General features: G+C 41.7%; 1 protein-coding gene across 1 annotated transcript; it reads left to right on the top strand.

The window, feature by feature from the left end:
- The first annotated feature begins 464 nt into the window (after positions 1–464).
- Positions 465–7,941, top strand: ICOSLG (inducible T-cell costimulator ligand). Its single transcript, XM_017811045.1, has 5 exons — positions 465–1,409; positions 1,899–2,177; positions 3,790–3,957; positions 5,102–5,137; positions 7,801–7,941. Exons 1-5 carry the CDS (start codon positions 980–982, stop codon positions 7,809–7,811), a joined length of 924 nt encoding a protein of 307 aa, XP_017666534.1. The 5' UTR covers positions 465–979; the 3' UTR covers positions 7,812–7,941.
- Positions 7,942–8,187: the final 246 nt, after the last annotated feature.

Below are 8,187 nucleotides of genomic sequence, written 5' to 3'. Positions count from 1 at the left end.
CTCACAAACACAGGTCCCCCTTTAATATTGATGCCTCCCTCCCTCCTCACCATGCCCTGTTTCCGCATTTCCAAACCTTCAGTCCTATCATCTTTCTTTCCCAAATCATCCACCCACATAATCCCTTCCCCCAGATGTAATCTCTCCCATTCAACCCCATGCCTGACCCCCTCTCACCCCCCTGCCTGACACAACACATACACTGCTTTGGTATCAGCAACCAGTTGCACCGAGGAGGTTTTGGCTGCTGGTGTGAAGAAGTAGTGCATCCTCAGCAGGGAAGCTGTGGGCAGAGCTGCCCTGGCCCTCTTGGTGTCACTGTGCTTTCTACATCACTTGTCAGTCAGGTCACGCCTCCCCCTTGCTCACCAGGAGGAGAGGCTGCCTTTCTCCAGTCTGGAAGGCAGGAAAAGCATTCTGAAAGCCAAATACGGTCCTGACCTACCTCAAGTGACCCTTAAGTTTTAAATGTCTAATGGATGTGTCACTGGAGGCATCTGGCCAGGCTGGTTTGCCATCTGTATGTGTTTATTGAGAGGGTGTCACCGATAGTAGCAATTAAATGTGATTTCTATGGCATGCCTGCTTTGAGAAACACTGCTTTTAGTCCCCTTCTTAATTTTTTGGGTCTCAAAATAATGGTAGCACTCTTTTTCTCATCAGTGTTTCCCCTTCTCGTGATTTACCTCGTGTTACTTGGAATTTTTCTTAATTAAAAAAAAAAACCAAGTGATTACTAAAGCATTAGGGCTTGAATATGTGTCTGCAGTCAGTGGGCAAAGTGCAACATGTGGATATCCATGGGGCTGGGAACACTTAAGACTGGTTGGTCCTCAGAGAAATGGTCCCTTTGGACAATATACAGAAAAATGGATGTGGAGAGAATTAGCCACTGGCAAGTCATGTGGTAGGAATGACTATGAAGTGAACACACACACACCTGTTATAAATACTAATACTGGAGTCTGTATGTGGTAGAATGTACTTGAAAATAATGACCCTTTTTCCACACAACCTCCCTTATTTCTCTCTCTCTTTTGATCCTGCAGTTATTGCACTAGAGAAGAAGGATGTCATCAGTAAACTCGGAGACAACGCTACACTAAGTTGCATTTATGACAAAAAAGACTTGCAATTGAAAAATCTACGGGTATATTGGCAAATCGCCGATCAAGTGAAGTGTTCAGTTGTGCATGCACTGGTCTCTGGTCAAGACAACTACAGCAATCAGTGTATTCATTTTAAAAACAGGACTCAATTATTCTGGGACAGGTTGGAAAATGGTGATTTTTCTCTACTGCTACTGAATGTCAGCCAGAGTGATAAACATACATACAAATGTATAGTACAGGAGAAAAAAGAATTTCCCAAAGTGGTTCACCAGGCAGAAGTGGTTCTCAGTTTAGCAGGTAAGAAATTGTGCCACTTGCACATATTTGCCCAAATTCTCATTTCAGTTTTTCAAATTCATGCTATTTCAATATTATATTTAAACACACCCTTGGAAACATACTTCAGCCCTTTGCTGAAATGATGTGTGCTTAACTTAAATATTACAGACAGGGAATCTAAACCTGGGAGAATACCTGTAACAACTGTTTACCCAGTGTGTGTTTCTTTTCCTCTTGTTTTTCATTAATATTAAGACTCTTGCATGTGACTGGGTGACAGCAGCTTAAGAAGTTGCTTTCCTCCTCTGGGTTTGGCTTTAGCTTTCTGCCCTTCCTTCCAGTAATTCTCTCAGCTCTCTGGGCTGAGAGAACCTGCAGGTGTTTCCCTTTCAAGTTGTGAAGGCCATGTGAAACCCAGAAGTTCTGCTTCAGAGCCCACCTCAGAATATTGTCTTCTCAATATGTTTCAAAGTATCAGCGACTGTTTCTTCTTCTCTTGCTCTCCAGCTAGTTACAGCCAACCAATACTCAGTGGACCAATAAGAAACAGTACTGGAGAGGAGGTGACTTTCAGCTGCAGGTCTGGCAATGGATACCCAAAGCCCAACGTTTATTGGATAAATAAAATGAACAACAGTCTCCTGAACGCATCAACGCTGGAGATCATCTCCCACGCCGACGGCACCTACAGCGTTTTCAGCACCCTGACGGTGAAAGCCACTTCCAACATGCAAATAGAGTGCTCCATAGAAAATGAAATGCTGCAGGAAAATCTATCAGCCAATTGTAAGTCCCTTCACGCTGCTTCATGTTTTCTAGATAGCAGGAACATCAACCAGTGCGTCTCTGTCCGTAGATACACACTAACAAGGCCTATGTGTTAATTTAGTAGTTCCAAGAGGTGCTGAGAAGAGCTCAGGTTGTGTTTCAAGCTAATTATGCCTAGCCATGCATTTTATGTTTACTTCTTTCACATTGAAGTGAATACCCCATAAAGTGTATGATGACAACAGCTCTGAGGAGCTCTTGCACGCCGGGCAGTCACTGTGCTTTACTCTTTGGTTCCTCGGGAGCATGCTGACTTGGGGAATTAAGTTATTTTTCAAGGGCCACCATACAGCAGATCCATGATTTCTGACTGCCTACCCAACTGCTTTGCAGCTCTCATATTTACTTTTTACTCTGCCTAGTTTCAAAGTTCAGTTTTCAGTCTCCAAAACTCAATTCATTACAGTCCACTATTTAAAGTAGGCCTGCAGAAATGTGGGTAATGTTAGCTGAATAGAACAATACACCTAATAGCACAAGTATAACATGCTATTTATTGCTGACGTGAGTGATCAATAGTAAAAGCAAGTATTTAGCACTCAACTCTTCACAAAATAAGAAAGCTATTAAAAAATAAAAAAAAAAGAAAACTATAAAGTTAGAGCTATAGTACCACTGCTGGAGGTCATTATTTCAAACAAAACTGTGTAGAGAAGCTGTATGGAGTGGGAAGGCTTACCTGGAGGTGGCTCTTTGATCTCACTGCAATTCCTGGTCCTACCTCCAGCTACCCCTTTCTCTCACAGGTTTCTGCACTCTGGTGCAAGGAGGTTGGACTGTTTGCATAACTGTAGCTGGATACCCACAACCTGTGTACCTAAACACTCCAAGGAATCACATACTCTGGACTTAACAACACTGATCCCACAAACATAGGCAAACTACATAAACTATTTCCAGGAACAAAAACTGTGCACATGAGCAAAAGTTGCACAGTAGAGTGTTTAAATGATAATATACCATACTTTAAATGATAATATACCATACCATACCATCCCAAATTAAAGGAAAACTGAGTAACCTTGTCATTAGTTTCCTAATGGCATTCTGTCATGTTGTCTTCTGGGGGAAAAGACCTTCATATTACTAGTTTCTGTTTGTTTTTAAAAGTACATGACACTTGAAATAGTTAAGGGATGCGATTTAAAACATTCAGTTTGCAGGAGTAGGTGAAGATTCTCCATTAATTTCAGGGAAACAGGTTTTCACTCCCTTTTCTGAATACATTCAGATTTACATTATATATTCTGTATAGATTTATTTTTAACTGAATCTAAGTACAAGCCCAAACATAAAGTCTCTCAAGGCTGGCAGGAAAGAACAAAAAAGAAGAAAGAAGGATGGATGCAGTGTGATGAAAAGGAAGAGTAAACTGGTATTGTATTATTAAACATTATTAGCTGGAGATGTGCTTTGCTCAGAAGAAATTACCAGTATCACAGTGATACAAATAGCACAAATATTTAATCCCTCAAAATTTTTTTATATATGTAAAATTTGGTGAAATATTTGCCTGGTATGAAATGTGAACATTTACACCTTATTACATCCCCTTTCTATTTTATTCTAGACACGGAGCTGAAGCAAAGCAATGGTTCTAGCACAGAAAACCTAGGAAAAAAAGGAAGACTTGCTCAAGCAGCTGGCATCATTTGCATTGTCATTCTGATAGGCCTTCTAGCTGTTTTAATCTGCTGGCTGTGGAGACGGAGGTCCTCCCATCTGCTGTCCTATACAGGTAATGAGACACTTCATTTGCACGACCAAATATCTCAAAAATTCTTTTTCACTTACAAATATACTTCATGTTATCCACTGTGTCACTGGTAGGTACGACTAAGCTGCCTGCACACAGGGAAATGCACGCTGCAGGAAACTGTGCTGTTTTCAAAAACCTGTGGTGCCCTGGGGACGACACATAGCACCCCAGGGCATGTTATTCTTTATGGTTTTCTGCTCTTGTGCCTGAGCCTCACAGGAGTTAGCTGCTGGATGTGAGAGTAACTCAGACTTTGTGCCTGTTCAGGCCATAGTTTGTCAGCTGTGATCCCTGCAGGCTGTTTCTGGACAGATGGAAGGGATACTCCTCCACGGAATAGAACTGAGTTCAGTAGCTTGCTCTGCTTAGCACAGTCTGAAGCAGAAATCAGAGCATAATTCAATCCTGAGAGCTTTAGAGTCACTGGCTGGAAAATAAAGGGTCAGGATCCCACCAGGATCAAGCGGATTTCTACAGAAATACAGCTTGTCTCACTGTCACACGTGTACTCTTGTGTTGCTGCATGACATCAATGCTTGGCCTAACAGAACAAAAGGGAGCTCTAAAAGAGGTCTTGTGAACCAGACTGAGTCTGCCAAGCTATCTGAGTACTTGCTGTAAACTACTTTGCAGCTGTACAGGAGCTAACACCTGAGAAAAGGGAGCAGGGACAACCAGACTTTTCATGGACAAGGACAATCCTCGTTTTCAATCCGTACCCTCTTCCTCCATGCTAGCAAGCCTGGGTGCTTCAGAAAAGAGCAGGAGCAAGCAGGGTAGTGATCTTGTCCAGTATCTGCAGCAGCTGTTCTAGAAGTCATGTCCTTTGCTCAGAAACCACCCAAGGGGGGTGCAGGACTCTGTCCCAAGACATGGAGCAGGGCTATTACCTCATTATTTTATTATCCAAATCTGTCCTTCCTGAAATAGTAAGGACTAAACTATACTATACTTACAACCTATATTGTAAGACAATGGAGTAAGGACTGCATTTTGCTCTTCAAAGAGCATTTAGCACATTGAACCCTCAGCTTTGGTGGATGTTGCTTAATATTAATCTCATTTGGATAAACACTATAGTTATCTACCCTACATGCTTAAACTTGTGAATTTGTTTCAACAGATGTCCCACCAAATGAATACAAAGAAGGACCCAACCGTAAGTATTAAAAATATATTACTGTATTTGTCTCAAGGGTGACTTAACTTCAAAGCTTTGGTACTCAAGTTTAGCACAAAGCCTTTAGATTAGACTTGCTGGATGTTATAACTCAAGCATGTAAAGTAGGAGCCCTACTTCTTCTGTCAGCCCTTTCCTCAAGGTCTGTAAGTGTTGACAAAAGCAGCCTGAGGGTCTTATTTCCCAAAAGTTCCTTCAACAGTTCAGGCCAAAGGACATGACAAATCAACAGGGAACATGGAGCATACAGGCTGAACCCTCCCTTCTTGTTCTACAACTATGCCAAAGCTTCATTGCCACAAATTTGGAAAATCTATCTTAAATGCTGATTTTTGAGTCTGGACAACACTGACCATTTATCACTTCATATCACTGCAGTGCATATCACCAACTGGTTGTTCCATGCCTTTTTAGGCACAACATCCTAGAAGGTCTTTAACTGGGATACAGGAATATAATTTTCTTTATGTCTATGAACCTGAGCCTTTATACACCCAACTAAAATAAAATACTAAGCACTCTCCTAGAAAAAAAATTACACAGTTCAGACCTTCAACATGTTCATATTTTTTATAAGCAATAATGCAATATTGCGGGCCAGCTGGTTTACAAATTCATTTACCACTTATAGTGGGAGAAAAATAAAAATAGGGCAAAAAATGAAGATAGATTTGGAAAAACAAACTCAGAACAGGGGACTTTGAGAGTATAGAGAGGTTGAAATATCTGCCTGTGTTATATTTCCTTTGGTAGTTTCTACTTGAGCAAATGACTGTTGTCTGTGTGTCTCTGCAGAACAGGCAGAAAATACTGTGATTCCACCAAAGCTGTAACAGTTAAAGCATAGTTTGCTGTAGCAGATGCTGTGAATGTACCCAATTCATAGTATCAAGCAGAAGCAATAAACCCCCATAAATTAAAAAACTTTCTCAGGAACTTCTTTTGTGGTCATGGAAACTGGGTTAATGGTCAGTTATTTTCCAGACCACAGCCTGATCCCCAACATTTGTGTTTACTAAACAATGAAAGGCATTGCACTGTTTCCAGCAGAGCATAATGTAGAGAGGAAGATGGATTTTTCTCCTTAAAATAAAGAGAGTTTCTCATTTTGTTCCTGTGGACTACATTAACATACATTAACACAACACAAACAGTTCATTTAAGGTCAACTTCCTTTACAGACTGACTTATAGAAGGCCCTACTTATACAAGGGCCTTGACTTTGCTCCTAAATAGAAAAATCTCTGTGACGTAAGTAAGAGTAAATATTTGTCTTATTTTGAAGGCTGCTGTAGCACGATTTGTTCATTAAGAACAAAGCAAAGACACTTGCCTTCCAGACACTACCTTTTCCTTGGCATGTCTCTGCACCATTTGTGGAAGAGGAGGTGGGACAGCAGCTTTGGTGGCTCACTGCAATCAGCTGTCCCACCATCTTCTGGGCAACCTAATTTAAGGGCAACCTGGACCAATACCAGAGAAATGAGAATGATCTAGGGACGTGATGGAAGATTGGTTATGTTTGTTTAGGCTGATTAAGGACACAATAAACAAACCTCTTCAGAGCGTCCTTAGAGAGGATGGGACAAGTTATTTATTGTGCTAACTCAGCTGACACAGCACTTAAGGTCCAACAGATTTAAACAAAGGAGACTCAAGCTGGATTTTAGGAAGAAATGTGTAATGGTAGTTGAGCACTGAGATGGAGAGTTTGTCCAGGCTGTCAAGCCTCCATCTCTCCCAAGTTGTTGCTATTCTGTTTCTTTTTTTTTTTTCTTTAACAAAAGAGAAAACTAGTATCTGTCAGAAATTATTTAGTAATATAGCTGGTACTACCCTGGGGAAAAAAGATGGCTCTTGGAGAAACTCCAGCCTAATTCAGTCATCATTTCATATTTTCAAGCAGGTTGTGTGTGGTAGATGGGGAATAAGGCACTGTGGAGGTGCACCCAGGGGGATGCTCTGCCATGCATTTTGCTTTTCAGTACTGATGGGAATGTGCTTCTGGTGGTTTCACTTTATGAAGAAGGTCAGATTGCTTCATGGGCAGTGGGAATCCTAAATACTGCAAACCAAAAAGAGATTACCGAAACTAGCTTTTCTGTTAAAAGGGGGGGAAAAAAGGGTTGGAAACTTTGAGGAAGGTAGGTTGTAAAGAGGACTAATTCCATCCTGGTGGGGTTAGTCTCTCCAGACACCCATTACAGAGTGGGGCAGAGTGCTCTGGAGCAATTCTGAACTGGTGCCTGGAGGGATCCCCTCACTTCCTTAGAGGAGCCTCGGGAAGCCGTTTTCCCTTGACCACAGACAGAATTTGTGCTTCTCATTCTCTGAAACCCAAGGTGACACTGGTATCCCCTCACAAGGGAGGGGGATGTTAGCAGGAGTGCCCTTTTTTGCATTTGCAGAGAGAGGCACTTCCAGGTTGTGGAACAAGGACAGAAGGCCCCCAGTTTCTTGGGTACCCGGGCAGAGACAGGGCTTCACCCCAGCCAGTTCTCTCTCAGCAGCATGAATACCTCTTTTCCATAGCTTTGTTCCACTGATTACATAGAAAAAACAATGCTAGGACATGATTATTTTGTGGAGAGTTTTTTTCTATTTTTTTTTTTTTCTGAAAAGAAATTGTTCTGTTTTTACAGTGCCTGCCTAAATGGAAAGTCTGTCAACAATTTGGGCAGCTGGAGATGTGTCAAGAGAAGCATCACTCCCTGTCTCAATGGCAGCACTGTTTGTAATACAACTGACAGATTTCTGCCAAGAGAGATGGCAAAAAAAAAAAACAAACCAAACCAAACCAAAACAAAAAAAGCTTCTCCAACACAAGAGACAGGAAAATGTGCTGGATTTTCATTTCAGCCGCTGACTGTGTCCACACAGCAGTTGTGTGACCACTCCAGTTAACCACCTGGGACAGTCCTCTGTGACTGTCAGTGATTTGAGTACCTGCACTGAGGAATGCAGTAAGCCTGGGAATCAACTGCTCTGTGCCAGAGCACTGGAAAGTGGTGACTGTCCAGTCTCTCATC

This window comes from Lepidothrix coronata, unplaced genomic scaffold (assembly GCF_001604755.1).
Source record: "Lepidothrix coronata isolate B3197 unplaced genomic scaffold, Lepidothrix_coronata-1.0 Scaffold30, whole genome shotgun sequence".
NCBI lineage: Eukaryota > Metazoa > Chordata > Aves > Passeriformes > Pipridae > Lepidothrix > Lepidothrix coronata.
The sequence above is the reverse complement of the archived record's forward strand: the minus strand, read 5'-3'. Positions and strand labels throughout refer to the sequence as shown.

Bases quoted from the DNA above. Each gene is read 5' to 3' on its own strand.
- ICOSLG (XM_017811045.1), top strand. From the start codon at position 980: ATGTACTTGAAAATAATGACCCTTTTTCCACACAACCTCCCTTATTTC. The intron at 2,178-3,789 runs GTAAGTCCCTTC...ATTTTATTCTAG, and splicing joins GGAAAATCTATCAGCCAATT to ACACGGAGCTGAAGCAAAGC. The intron at 3,958-5,101 runs GTAATGAGACAC...TTGTTTCAACAG, and splicing joins CCATCTGCTGTCCTATACAG to ATGTCCCACCAAATGAATAC.